Here is a 14,415-nt window from a genome sequence, read left to right on the forward strand (position 1 = left end):
TTGTGCCAGGGAAAGCCCTCAGCAGCCATCCTGGCCTTTCTTTACCCCAGACCAGAGCCCCGTGCCAGAGCAGGGGGTGCCACCGTCCCTGTGCCATCGAGGGCTCCGGCGCCACCAGCCAGGGCTCTGTGTGTTGCAGTAGCTGTGTTGCAAATCCATGCAGTGCTTAGTGACAAAAGGGCTCTGCTCAGCCCCCCAAAACGCCCCTGCAGCTGCTCCCCAGCCCCTGCACTGCGCAGGGGCCGTTCAGGAGCGTGGGGCTGGGGTGAAAAGCAGGAGCTGCTGTTGAGCTGCCCGGAGGGGAGGGTTCGTGCCCAGGGGCCCCTCCTGGGCATTGCCCTGTGCCCCTGAGCATGCAGGCCTGGGCACATGCAGGCTTCAGCGCCAGGGCTCGGGTCCTGGCCTGGGCAAGGCAAACAGGACTCAGAAGCAGCGGTGAGTGCCCAGGTTGTGTGAAAAGGAGAGGAAGCCGTGGTCCTACCTGCTCACTGGGGCTGCCGAGGGACACAACACCAAGGGCGAGGAGCCACCTGGCTCCTGCAGCGAGGCTGAGGGCGGCCATGCACAGGGGGAGGCTGCAGGGGCCAGAGGAGCAGTGTGGGGTGGGAGCCACCAGGAGCATCCCTGGGTGCTCCTCCAGCAGCAGCCTCTGCAGGGATGGGCTCCAAGGAGCTTTCCCCATCCCAGCTGGGGAGGTTTGGGTGCCTCCTGCCCTGCCTGGCAGCCCTGCAGGGACACAGGTGGGACAGGCAGAGTCAGTCCGATGGAAAAGCCACCTGGTGTTGTAGCAGGGGTGGGTCCTGCCAGGCCTGGCTGTCCCTGCCCGTCCCAGGAGCGCTGGAAGGGGGGGATGGCATCACCCCAGCCTGGCACAGGGATGTGCCTGTCCAGCTGCTCCTCCCACACACACAGGGACCACGCCGGGCTTTTAAAATACCATTTATTACAATGGAGCCTTCCAGGCTAAAATCCCCAGCCCAGGGCTCAGGGTTGGTTTCTGGTGTGGCAGATTGAGGGAGTGGGTTTGGGTTTGGGGCTTTTTTTTTGCTTTAAGTTTCTGTCTAAACAAAACTGAAGAGTTAAGAACAGGGAGGAGAGGACTCTGGTCCTCTCCATGCCCTGAATTAGGACAAACCCCACTTGTAGGGGAAATCCTGCAGTGCCTGGAGGCATTTGGGGGCCAGGGTGCCCTGCCCTGTGCCTGACCCTGCTGCGAGTCCAAGGGGGTGGCAGGACCCCCACGGTGGCTCCAGGTGGTGAGATGCCATCAGACACCCAAACCACATCCCAGAGCTTCTGGTTCCAAATCCAAGTGGAAGCTGGATGTGTTTCTTCTTCTTCTTCATCTTCTTCTTCCTCATGCTGCTGATGTTCCGAAAAACAAAACCAATTTCCAACGAAAATTCCACACGAAATGAAACCACAGCACAGCCCTGGTGCTCCTGTAAACGCGAGTTCCTCCTGCTGCTCGGGCTCTGCCGGTCCCGCCGCGGGGAGAGCAGGGCTGAGCCCCTCCCCAGCGGCCGCCCCTCTGCTCTGCTGCGGGGCCGCTGCTCCGCCGCTGGGGCAGGGCATCCCGCCCTTCCTCCTCCTCCTCCTCCTCCCCGTCTCCTCCCAGGGCAAGGACGGGGCTTTCAAACCACAGCCGAGGAGGAGGAGGAGGAGGAGGAAGAGGAGGCTGTGGCTGCCGACGATGAAGGAGAGGAAGAAGGGGAGGAGGAGGCGTTCCAGAAGAGCCAGCGCCTCTTGGGCTGCCGTTTGAGGTGGAGGTAGTCTTCCTTCTCCCGCTCCTTCTTCGCCCGCTGGTAGTGATCCTCCTCCTTCAGGTACCACACCGGCGGCCAGCGGTGCTTCTCGAAGTACTCCTGGTTCTCTGCGGGCACACGGGGGCGTGAGGGCGGTGCCGGCACCGCAGGGACCCCCCTGTCACCTCCCCCTGGCTGCCACTCACCTCCCGACATGGCCTTCATGTCGCGGGGGAACTTGCGGCAGACGTTGTTGTAGTTGGTGCAGATGTGGTGCAGGCACCAGTCGGCGAGCTGGTAGGCGCAGTGGAACTGGGGAGGGACGGGACACCAGCTCAGGGCCACCGGGAACGGCCAGCACCAGGGCTTCACTTCATTGCTCCATGGACATCCAAGGCCAGACCTGGCTGTCCAGCTCCTGGAGCTGCCAGACCCCTCTGTGTCACTCCTGCCCTGCCAGACCCCTCTGTGTGTCACCTGGAGCACCTCCAGCCCTGCCAGACCCCTCTGTGTGTCACCTTGAGCACCTCCAGCCCTGCCAGACCCCTCTGTGTGTCACCTGGAGCACCTCCAGCCCTGTCAAACCCCTCTCTGTGTCACCTCCTGCTCTTCCAGACCCCTTTGTGTGTAACCTTGAGCACCCCCAGCCCTCCCAGACCCCTCTGTGTGTCACTCCTTGCCCTGCCAGACACCTCTGTGTGTCACCTCCAGCCCTGCCAGACCCCTCTGTGTCACCTGGAGCACCTCTCACCCTGTTAGACCCCTCTCTGTGTCACCCCAAGCCCTGCCAGACCCCTCTCTGTGTCACCTCCTGCTCTTCCAGACTCCTCTGTGTGTCACCTTGAGCACCCCCAGCCCTGCCAGACCCTTCTGTGTGTCACCCCCAGCCCTGCCAGACCCCTCTCTGTGTCACCTCCTGCTCTTCCAGACTCCTCTGTGTATCACCTTGAGCACCCCCAGCCCTCCCAGACCCCTCTGTGTGTCACTCCTTGCCCTCCCAGACCCCTTTGTGTGTCACCCCCAGCCCTGCCAGACCCCTCTGAGTCACCTGGAGCACCCCCAGCCCTGCAGCACAGGCTCCTGTCCTACCTGAGCCAGCTCCAGGAACACGAGCACGTCCCCATCGATGTCCACCATCATCTGCGCCGCCTCCATCAGCCCGGTGACCGTGTACTGCTCTGCACAGGGGGACACACACGGGCTCAGGGGTGGCTGGGACGGGGTGACAGCCACCCTGCCGTGCTGCAGCCACCCAGACTCACCTGTGAGAGCCACCAGGTGCGGCAGGCAGAGGCGGTTGGCGAGGATGATGAGCTTCATGTCGTCCAGGTCGGGGCTGGAGCTGAACTGCCCCGTGTACAGGTACTCCAGCACCGCCCGCATGCAGCTCTTGCTGGTGTGAGGGAGTGCCACCTGCCAGACGCACACATTGTCACCTCCTGGCCGTGTCCCCAGCCCTGCCACCCTCCCAGGGGGCTCTCCTCACCTCGTTGGTGGAGCTCTCCACGAAGGGGCCGCCGAACATCGCGGCCATCCAGTCGCAGCTGGAGATGAGCAGGGGCTTGTGGGCACTGATAGCACCATCATCCAGCACGAAGGTGACATCTGGGGACAAGCACAGGGACGCTGCTGGGACCTGGGGCTCAGCCACAAAACACCTCACCCCAAGGAGAGCAGAGGGAAGGGGACAGATCCTGCCATATCCTGTATTTTTCCCTAAAATATCGCTCATTTTGATCCAGCATTCCCTGCCAGCCCAGAGGAGCTCAGGGGAGAGCCTCAGCAGGCTCTGCCTGTTCCAAGGGTGTTCCCAGGTCACCCCACAGCACATTTGCCACATTTGCTAGCAAGGAAATGTGACACCTAAACCTGAGTCCTTGGAGAGCTGGGAAGGAGGCTGGGGATCTCCTGCCTCGCTCTCTGCAGCTTCTCCCAGGGGTGTGCAAGGGCCAGCACACATCTGTCCCTGACAGGGACAGCCTGACCATATTAGGATCCATCTCCACGAAACAAATCCAGCCAGAGGGAGGCTGGGACATTCACATCCCCCTGGGATGTCACCTCGTGCTGGTGGCTCGTGGTGCTCGCTGGAAAGCTGGGGAAATCGTACTAAGGGCACTTGCCCCTCATAAATCAGGATGACCCTGTGAAATCCGGGCCGGGAGAGGAGGAAGTCGCCTTTGCAGCTCTTCCATAAATAAACAGAGCTGCTGGACCAACTGGGGAGCAGGAAACCCTGGGGAAGGGCTTCACACTCACTTTCTGAGGGAAAAAAACGGCGATAAAAATCCCCACACAGCAAAGTGTGACCAAAAACCCTGGAGGAGGCACAGCCACCCCCTCACACACGGAGCAAAGCCAGGAGCTCTGAGCCCCCACCCGCCCTGTGAGCCCCCAGAAAGGACCAGGCTGCTGCTCCTGGGGCCATACCCGAGAAAGTCCCCTTGGCCAGGCATTCCTTCACCCGGTTGGTCCTCCGGACGTGGAAGGCTTTGGTGATCTCCTGGTTCATGAACGCCTCGTTGTTGAGGATGTTGGCCACCATCATGCGCAGGTCGAACACCTCCAGCAGCTCGGCGATGTGAGCGATGTGCATCAGGTCCCGCTCGTTCTCGTCCAGCTCGCCCGTGTACAGGTACTTCAGCACGGCCCGGAAAGGCCCCGGCTGGATGGACGCGTCCATCTTCACCACCACCATCAGCTTGGACTTGTAGGTCAGCGGGTCCTCGGCCATCTCCTCCTGGATGCTGGTGAAGGCCCTGCTCCACGAGGAGAGGTTCCGGCCGCGCCGCAGCCCGCGCTCGCCGTTCTCGTAGCGGTCGCCCCGCAGGATCCCGTCACTGGTGGAGGCTCTAAGGCACGGTTTGCGCTGGCCGGGTCCGGCCTCCTCGGCGCTCTCGCAGATGTCGAAGCTGGCGGCCCTGAGGAGGAAATCCCGCCCGTGGTGCCTCTCCTCCTGGTGCAGCATCCGCTCGGCGGCCGCCGTGACGGCCGCCCCGAAGCCGTGCCCCGCGCTGCTCTGCTGGTCCTCCTCGCTCAGGTCCATGAGGAACAGGTCGTAAAACTTGGAGGAGGAGGTGGAGAGGTAGATCTTGTGTGCGTAGATTTTGATCTTCTCTTGCAGCACCAGGATGACGTCCGCGCACAGGGGGTCCTCCAGGAGGTGGGCCGGACGCTCCTCGTTGTTGGAAGGGGGGTCCGGGACGATGATGATGGGAGGAGGGGGCTTGGGGGGCAGGAAGGGGGCTTGGAGCAGGGGCCGCTGCACGTTGCGCAGGTGGGACTTCCAGAACTGCAGGTGGCGGCGGGAGATGAGGGCGGCACGGATGGCATTGTCAAAGACGTCCTTGACACCAAACTGGGCCACCACGCTCGTCTCGTAATAAGGGATCCCCAGCTCCTTGGCCACCTCCCTGCCCTTCTCCGGGGGAAGGATCTCGTTAGGTTTAATTGGCCTGAAATAGACAGGAGATAATTAATGAAGAGTGTTGGGGAAGATGAAACAGGAAAGCCTTATAAATATGATTGTCTGGTAAAAGATTTTGAGAATATGGAAACTATAAGCGAGATTGAAATGAAAGCAGCTTTGAGATCCCTCAGTTACTGAACAACTGGAAAACCATGGTGTGGCTGGCTGAAGGTGATCCCCTTTTGATGGAACAACACCCTCTGCCTGCAGACAGCCCCAAGGGTCAGAGCAGATCCTGCCAGCTTGGCAGAAGGGGCCTAAAGAGGAGTTTTTAGGATTTAAAATGTAACACAGTATGGTAATGTAATGATTCTTATAGGCTGTATGTAAATGCTGTAGGATTTGTATATTGTATTTGATTGGTTAGTGAGAATGAGAATATTCAACACAGTAGATTTATTGTATTGGAATAGGAACTTTGCTCTCTTACGCTTTTACTCTCTTACCCTTTTATGCTCTTACCCTTTTTACTCTCTTACCTTTTTACTCCTTTACGCTCTTACCCCTTTTACTCTCTCACCCTCTCATCCTCTCTCCCCCTCTCTTCTCTCAGTCCTGCTCTGAGTTGTGCCTGGCAGCTCCCAGCAGGACCCTGCCCTTGGCCCTTTGCAATAAACCCCAAATTCCCCACCTGGCTGCAGAGATCTCTCATCTCCATCCATCCCAACCATCCTACCCCCCGATGCTCTGACAGAAGAGAGCTCTGGAGATAAGGAGGGCAGGCAGGGAGGTCTCTGGGGCACACGGGTCCCACCTGGCCAGGGGTCGGCGTGCCCGGTTGACGGCCTCCAGGTCGGCGTAGCGCAGGTCGAGCTGGCAGCCCACCAGGATCACGGGGGCGCGGGGGCAGAAGTGTTTGATCTCCGGGTACCACATGGTCTTCACATGGTGCAGGGAGTTGGGGTTGGCGATGGAGAAGCACAAAACCACAACGTCGGACCTGTGAGGGGACAAGGCAGGGGTCAAGGTCCGGTTTGGGGACTCCCTCCCTCCCTCCCTGCCCAGGGTAGCGCCGGGCTCTGCCTGTCCCTACCTGCCGTAGGCAAAGCGCCTGTCCTTGTGGTGGTCACCAAAGGTGTCCCAGAGGCGCAAGGACACGCTGACATCATCTACCACATCCCGGGAGCGCTCCAGCACCTGGGGGAACAGAAACCATCCAGCTCCTCAGTCCCTGTGCCTCACCAGGACAACAGCAGGGCTGTCCCCACCGCGGGCAGTCAGCCACAGCCCCACCTCCTCGGGATCCCCACGGGGCGTCCATGAGCCCCCCCAGCCTCCTGGCAGCCCTCACCTCCTGGCAGACGCGGTACTGGTCGATGGCCCACACCGTGGGCACGTGGGTGGCGAGGAGCTGGTACTGGGTCAAGGTGGCGTTGCAGGCACGGGCACAGATGAGCCGGGTCTTGCCCACCGCGTTGTCCCCGACCACGACGCACTTGATGGTTTCTACGTTTGGCCTCTCATAATCCATGTCAGAATCCATTAATTGGGACCTGCGGGGGGAACGAGGGCTCGGCAAACACAGCCAGGACCAGCCAGGGGCTGTCTCCAGGGCAGCACAGGGGCACAAAGCAGGAGGATGCTGACACTCCCTGGCAGCTCGGGGAAGCTCTGCAGCAGCTGCCCAGCCCTTCCCAGCTCGCTGTGCCCGCCAGTCCCCTTTAAAATTTCATGTTCTGGTGGCAGTGTGGCTGCTGTGCCACGTCAGACACATGGCCTGCGTTGGATTGCGCCCTCCTCCCTCCCAGCTCTCAGGCTCATGCCTGTTCATGTGAGATGAGGCTTTTTTTTTTCCTCTCCCTTCCTCCTCTTCCTTTTCTCCATCTCCAGCATTTGCAAGAGAAGCTTCCAGAGCCGCCTGACTGAGTGCACACACGGGCACTGCCTGGCTCTGCTGTCTGGCAGGGGACACTGACCTGGCCCCCTTTTCCCATCCCATTCCCAAGGGGACATTTGCTCTCAGCTAAGAGCAGCAAGAAGAAACTCCTTAGGTTTCCCAGAGGCTTGGAAGCCACAGGGATTGGGAGCTCTCCTGAGAAAGATGTCGGTGCTGTGGGTGCTGCAAAGCTGATGAGCAGCACCCAGGTGTGCCCAGGTGTGTCACCCATTCCCTGCTCAAAGCCAGAGCCTAAATCAGCCAGAATTAACTCATCACAGCATGAACACGAGGGTTTATGTGGTTTCCAGGGGGAAAAGCACTGAGGGATTGAGGGATACCAAAAAGGACAAATTATGTCATTTCCAGGGGGAAAAGCACTGAGGGATTGAGGGATACCAAAAAGGACAAAAAAACCCACATCCCAATTTCTCTGAACTTCCCAAGGCCAGGGATCTCTTCCCCCTTGGTATAACAAGAAGGACAAAAACCCCCAGATCCCAATTTCTCTGAACTCCCCAATGGCAAAGATCTCTTCCCCCTTGGTATAACAAGAAGGACAAAAACCCCCACATCCCAATTTCTCTGAACTTCCCAAGGCCAGGGATCTCTTCCCCCTCTTGCTCCCTCCTGGCAGCGGCCTCCCGAGCTGCTATAATAAACCACCAGCGCAGTGAGCGAAAATACCCGGTAACGATGGCAACCGAGCCCTGCACGTGGGACCACAGCTCCCCAAACCGGCAGCCTGGCAAGGACTTCCCAATGTTAGCGCCTCCCTCCATGCACAGCCTCCCTGGGCACACCTGGGGCCCCGAGGGCAGCTGGAGGCAAAGGCAGGTGGCACAAATCCAGGTCACTTCGGGTGCCAGCGCTTCCACACCGGGCTGGTCCCGAGGCAAAACTTCTCTGAGTGGTTGTCACCGCATTCCAGGCCCCCTCCTCCTTTGGGATGCAGGGAATTCATCCCAAGGGCATTGCAAACCAGGAGCAGCAGCAGGGCAGGTGGGCTCCTTCCCCATTAGCCCTCAAAATCCATTTCCATCCCCCTCTGCTGCCACCCCCTGTCCCCTGCTCCTCCCAGGGATCAGCTGGGCTCTGTAGGACCGGGAGATCTCCGGGGTTGGGGGCTGTGAGTGCTCGGGGAGCTTTGCTGAGGTTATTTTTAGGCCCAGCCGTGCTCCCGAGTCAGCCGAGCTGGTTGGGATGGAGGGGGAAGGCACAGGAATGACAACCGCAGCTGGCACTTGGGATGTTTGTCCCTCGTGGGGAGCTCAGCCCACCCCCAGCCCAGCCAGCTCGGAAAGTCTGGTGCCTCATGGGAATTAAGGGCTAAATCCTTGTGGGATCAGTGCCTGCCGTGAGGAGGGGAAGAGGGGGACAGCAGCAGGGATAAAAAGGGGATCTCAATAAAGCAGAACCTCATTGGAGCTCTGCTGGCCCCACAGCCCCTCACCCACAACACCATCCCAGGAGGGGCTGAACCTTCTCAAGCCCCCTCCTCGCCTTCTCCACCATCACTTTTCTCCTGAGAACAGCTCCAAAATCCACTGCAGAGTAAAAATAACCCCAGATGCCGAGAGGTTGGAGTTCCCCCAACCAGAGGAGCAGGGCTGGAGCCAGCAGCCCCCCACCCAAACCACGGGCACCCAGTTCACACCCACACCCCCCAAGGAGAACCCCAAAATTGCTCCTTCCAGGCTCCCAGCCCGCGGTTGCCAAGGCAACTGCACCATCACCCCGGGAGCCGTCGCTTAGCAACTCCCAGGCTCCAAATCCTCCATCCCGCACCTCGCCAGGGGAGGAGAACCCCCAAACCGGGGCGAAACCGCCCCGAAACGGCGGCGATGCCCAAAAATAATGGGGCAGCCGCGGGGTGCGGGAGGAGCGGGGCCCGGCGGCCCCGCGGAAGCAGCCGGGGCTGTGGAGGCCGCGGCGGGAGGCGGTGCGGGAGGAACGGGGCCCCGAGCGGGGCTGCAGCACGGCCGGGGCCGGGGGATGCGGCGGGCACCGGGATCGGGGGCGCCGCAAAGGGCACGGGGAGCACCGGGAGAGGGTGCGGGAGTTTGGGGAGGGAGCGGGGAGCAGCCGGATTGGGGGCGCGGGGAATTGCGAGGGGTCTCGGGGGTGCTCGGAGCATCTGCGGGGCATCGCAGAGGGGTAGGGGAACACCAGGAGCGGGTGCGGGCATCGCAAAGGGGCTCGGGAGGATCCGGAGCGGGTGCGGGCATCGCAAGGGGTCTCGGGGGTGTTCCGAGCACCCGAACCGGGGCTGTGGGGCATTGGAAAAGGGACAGGAAGCACCGGGAGAGGGTGCAGGGCATGGCGAGGAGGTCGGGGAGGACCCAGGCCAGGCGTGCGGGGCATCACGAGGAGGTTGGGGGTGCTCGCAGCACCCAGACCGGGGATGCGGGACATGGCAAGGAGACTGGGGAGGACCTAGGCGGGGGATGTGGGGCACCGCAAGGAGGCTCGGGAGAGCTCGGAGCGCCCGATCGGGGCTGCGGGGCACAGCGAGGAGCTTGGGGGTGCTCGGAGCACCTGGGTCGGGGGTGCGGGGCATCGCGAGGCGGACGGGAAGCACCGGGAGGGGGTGCGGGACACGGCGAGGGGACTGGAGAGCACCGGGAGCCGGCGTGGATGGCACGGCGAGAGGAAGCCGAGCCACCCGGATCGGGGCGCGGGTGGGCCGGAGGGGCCGGGCCCTCGCCGTGCCCCGTCCGGGAGCCGGGCCGGGCCGGGCCGGGCAGGATGCGCGGAGGCGGAGCGGGGCGCGGGGCGGAAGCGCGGGGGGTGCCCCGGTACTCACACCAACACAGACGAAGCGGCGGCTCCCAGGGGCCGGGGCCGGGCTCGCCCCTCCGGACATGGCCACGGCGCGGCTGGCGCGGCTGGGCTGGGCACGGCTGCGCGGCTCAGGGCCGGGCCCGCGGGGGCCCATGGCGGCGCCTCGGCCGCCCCGATCTCCGCATCCGCGGCCCGCTGCGCTGCGCGGAGCCCTGCGCGGATCGCGGCCCTGCGCGCACCGCCCTGCGCGCTGCAGTCGCGCCCGCCCCGCCTTTCATTCACAAAAAACAAGCGGCCCCGGCCGGGCCCCGCCCCGAGCCCCCCCCGCGGCCGCGCATTGGCTCGGAGAGACACGGGGGGGGTCCCGGGGGGGGTACGGGCCCGTCCTGCCGCGCATGGGGACCCTCGGCACGGCCCTTGCAGGAGGCTCCGTTGTGGCCCCCACTCCTGCCCTGGGATCCCCATCCTGCCCCTAAGTCCTGCCCCTGCTTTGTCACGTCCCCCTAAATCCGCCTTGAGACCCCGTAATGTCCTCTCACCCTCCCTTGCAGGGGGCTCTGTCAATTCTGCCTTCGGACCCCCCGTGTCCATCGTGTCCCTAATTCTCCCTCTCAGGGGACTCCTCTGTGTCCCCCAATCCTCCCTTCCATGCAACCCCATCCTGCCCCTAAACCTCCCTCTCAGGGGGCTCTGTTGTGGCCCCAATTCTGCCTTGGGACCCCCATCCTGGCCCTAAAATCCTCCCATCCTGGCCCCCAATCCTGCACTCCAGGGATCCCTATGCCCCCTCTGCATGAGACCCCCACCCTGCCCTCCATCCCCTGTGACATCCATAGGGGGGGATGACACCCCCACCCCCCCTATATGTCACCTCCATCTTTCTTCTGCATCTGATTCCCCCCCTCCCCGTGCCCCCCAATCCTGATCTCTCTGAGACCTTTCCCTGTCCCCAAATTTAGGGAGGTGCCAGCTGCCAGCTGGGCCATGTGTGGTGCTGGGGGTGGAGGAGACCCCTCACAAGCCCCACAGCCCCCCCGGAGCACCCCCAAACCCTCGCAGGGCTTCTGGCGGGGGGGGGAGGGCGAAGCTGCTCCATCCCTCCGAGCACAGGCCACACGCTGCAGTCCTGCCTTTTTCCCCTTCTCCACGGGGTTTATTACAGTCCCCTCCTCACCCCCAGGGCATCTCCCCGAAATCTGAACCCTCGGGGCACCAAAAAACCTCCGAGTCATCTTTGCAGCGCGGCTGCCGGGAAGGCGGCGGGCACCGCTCTGACCCCGCATATCCGCATCATGTGATCCTCGCCATCCCTGGCCGAGCCTTGCAGCCGCCTCTCCCTGCCCATCCCCGCCGCCGAGCCGCGCTAGGCTCGGCCCCCTGCCTGCCCTGATCCCTGCGCTCGGATCAGGCCCCGGCACTGATGCGGCGCCGCAGCGAACGGCGCAGAGCGCAGCGCTCGCCCGGCCCGGCCCGGCCCGGCACGGCCCCCCCAGCCCGGCGCCAGCCTCACCGAACTCGCAGCACGGGGATCTGTCTCTCCATAGCAGAAGGAGATGGAGCCGCTAATGTGGGGAGGGGAAAGCCCTTTTTGGGTTTGGAGGCGGCAGCGGCAGCTCCCGGGATTGCTGTGGAATCGCTGGCCCGGGAGCTGCGAGCAGCCGAGCCGCAGAGCCTGGAGCTTTCTGCTTCTTGGAGTGGGTCACGGGGAAGGAACACGTAAAGCTTGTTTGCCAGCCGCATGATTTGGCTTATTTGCTCTCTTGTAGCAGGTGCTTAATTGTGGAAGAAAGGGTTCCCGGCAGCTTTCTGGGCAGCCAAATTCCCGCCTGCCCCTCTCGCAGCCAGGCAAAACAAAAGCACGATTGTCACCCGCAGGCGGAACGCGCCGGCTGCGGAGCTCGCACGGGCCTCCCTGCCGGCAGAAAAGGTTCCCGAGGCACCGAGGAGGGCACGGGCCAGGGAAAGGGGTCGGGAGCAGCTGTGGAAAGCGTGGGTGCTGCTCACAGCCCCTCTCCTCCCAGGGAGGAGGATAACAAGTCTCAGCTGATTGTTCCCCAGCGAGCCCGTGCTGTGGCGTGGCATGGCATGGCATGGCATAGAATGGCACAGGGTGGCACAGCACAGCTGCCCATGGCATGGCACAGCTGCCCAGTGCCATCCCCCTCCCGCAGTGATCCCCACCAGGGCTGTGGTTAAAAGGCCTTTGCTTCCCGCTCCAATCTCTCCAATTTAAGCCCCTTGAACCTGTCCCCAAGGAATTCCATCAGTCCAGCTCCATGATCCTGACTCCACAGCCAAGGCTGAGCCCTGGGGGTCACACCAAACCTCCTTTTTACCCCACAGCATCCTCTCTCCTCCTCCTCCCCAGCCAGGAATGAAGAAGCCCTCAGGATATCCAAGATATGAGTGGACATTGCTCCAGCCCCAGTAAAATTTATGACGCTCCAGTTTAAAGCCAGGGGCATTTCCACCTCTCCCAGGTGCTGCCAGGACCCTGCCCAGCCTGGCTGGGGACAGGATTCAGCAATGCCAGGACCCTGCCCTGCCAGGACCCTCCCCAGCCTGGCTGGGGACAGGATTCAGCAATCCAAACCCAAACCCAATTTTCCTTATGCTCCTTGGATGCTCTGCAACCGCTGCAGCTTTCCTGGCTCTGCCCCCCACCCTGCCCCCCAAATCCAGCATCATTCACCTTGCAAGGGGCTAAAAGGCTGGCACAGACCAAGGCAATGCATCCCTCACTGGACAAAGAGGATTTAGGACAGGGAGACACCCCAAAAACCCCGGACCACACATTCCCAAAGCCCCCAGCACCAGGACCCCGCCTTTGCCTTTTCTCTGCTGTTTCCACCTCATCCACGGGGAACGGAGGCGTTGCTGTGGCGTGGGTGGGATGGGAGCAAAGAGCAAAGTCCCTGGAGAAAGTGACCGGAGGAGAAGTGCCAGGAGCAGGGGCGGGAGGAGGCAGCAGCAGGTACTTACAGGCTGTGAGCCATGGCTGTCATCTTCCCAGCAGGGCTGCCCTTCCCCGGGCTTTCCATCGCTTTCTCTTGGCAGGCTCTGCAAGGAGAGGGCACAGGGATCTGTGGGACCACCCCAAACACAGACTCACATCCTAAAGCCACCCCCTGCCCACTCGGTGTCACCTCCCCACCCTGGAGACAGAAAGGTTTTGGGAAGGCGAGGTCTGGGCTGGTGTGGGGACAGAGCTGTCCCTCGTCTCCCCATTGTCCCCATGTCTTGGTGCCAGCTCTGCCCTCCTCCTGCCACCCTACAAATCAGCCAGAACATGGAACATACACAGACCTGTCCCCTGCTCTGGAGGTTCCACAGGGACAACCTCCCCTCAGCCCCAGCGGGGCTCTCCCAGCTCCCACCCCCTGTCCAGGCACCTCACCCTTGGCCTAAGAGCCTTCCCTGTGGATCTGAGCTCCCTGGGCAGTGCCTGGCTCCTGGGGTGGCCAGCAGGCCACCGAGTCCCCTGGCATGGTGGCTTTGGCCAAGGCTCTGGAGCGAGGCAGGGCAAGGGGCTGTCCCTCCTTCCCCGTCACTGCATCCTGCACACGTCAGGGGCAGAGTCCAGCCGGGGATTTGAGTGCTGGCTCCTGGCAGGGAGTGGGCTCCAGGCACCCACCACAGTGCTGGATCCATCCATGGATTCACCAGGAGGAGCAGCAAGGGTCACCCCTCTGTTTTGCTTCTCTAAAATCCCAAATGCTGCAGTTTTGCTGCCTGGATGAGGCTACAAGGAGCCTCCTTGCTCAGGACAGCTGCTCCAAGCACCCCATGGCCCCCCCAGGCCCATCAGCAGCCAGGGAGGGAGGGGCAGCTCCAAAAAAATGGCATTTACAGGCTCAGTATCTGACTGGAGCCAGGAGAAATCTTCAACCAGAACTTTGCAAAGATGGCAGAATCCAACCTTGGTGGGGGAACAGTGGGGACAAAAGGACACATTGGGATGTGCCACCACACTGGTGGGGAGCAGAGCCTGGGAAACAGCTGATACCAGAAGGAAGGGTCTAAAACAAGCAAAAAAGAACATTTTTGCACCTTCCATCCCTGCCCTGCCCAAGCAGCAGGGGCTGTCTGAGAGCTGGGAGTTTGGGGGGCTCTGGAAATTCCCTGCATGCAGGAATTCTCTGCCCCAGCTGGATCCCATCTCCCAGCCCTGGGATCAGGCACCTGACACGGCCAGGGTGACAGCTCTCCCTGCCATCCATAGGGCTGCAGAGCTCCAGGGAGGCATCACTCAGCTTATAAATATTTAAACCCAGAAGGAGCCGTGTACTCCTGTAAAACGCAACTCCTTGCACAAGCCCAGATCCCTTCGCCCCAGCGCTGAGCTAATCAACATTTGGGGCTCTCCAGACGGATCTTTTGCAGCTAAAAACCAGGTCAGGGCGAAACTCAAGGTCTTGTTCCATCCGTGCAGGATTTCTGCACCCTCCAGCTGGGATGTGTTGCATTTACCACCCCAGGGGTGCAGAAAGAGCTGCTGGGGTGGAATCACAGCCGAGGTTGCGCTTGCAGCTGTTTGTTCC

General features: G+C 61.9%; 1 protein-coding gene across 4 annotated transcripts; it reads right to left on the minus strand.

Annotated features, from left to right (window-relative positions):
- Positions 1-923: 923 nt before the first annotated feature.
- RHOBTB2 (Rho related BTB domain containing 2) lies at positions 924-11,722 on the minus strand. 4 transcript variants are annotated; one of them, XM_077191635.1, is made up of 10 exons: positions 11,385-11,718; positions 6,506-6,707; positions 6,248-6,351; positions 5,969-6,154; positions 4,176-5,200; positions 3,232-3,350; positions 3,008-3,158; positions 2,835-2,923; positions 1,952-2,057; positions 924-1,873 (listed from the first exon to the last, which is right to left on the minus strand). In XM_077191635.1, the coding sequence occupies exons 1-10, from the start codon at positions 11,612-11,614 to the stop codon at positions 1,635-1,637; spliced, it is 2,451 nt and encodes an 816-aa protein (XP_077047750.1). In that variant the 5' UTR covers positions 11,615-11,718; the 3' UTR covers positions 924-1,634. The 4 variants fall into 4 exon arrangements, with proteins under 4 accessions (XP_077047750.1, XP_054506505.1, XP_077047749.1 ...); XM_054650530.2 differs by lacking the exon at positions 11,385-11,718 and adding an exon at positions 9,897-10,028; XM_077191634.1 differs by having other exon boundaries at positions 2,835-3,158; positions 11,385-11,722.
- Positions 11,723-14,415: the final 2,693 nt, after the last annotated feature.

This window comes from Agelaius phoeniceus, chromosome 30 (assembly GCF_051311805.1).
Source record: "Agelaius phoeniceus isolate bAgePho1 chromosome 30, bAgePho1.hap1, whole genome shotgun sequence".
Taxonomy (NCBI): domain Eukaryota; kingdom Metazoa; phylum Chordata; class Aves; order Passeriformes; family Icteridae; genus Agelaius; species Agelaius phoeniceus.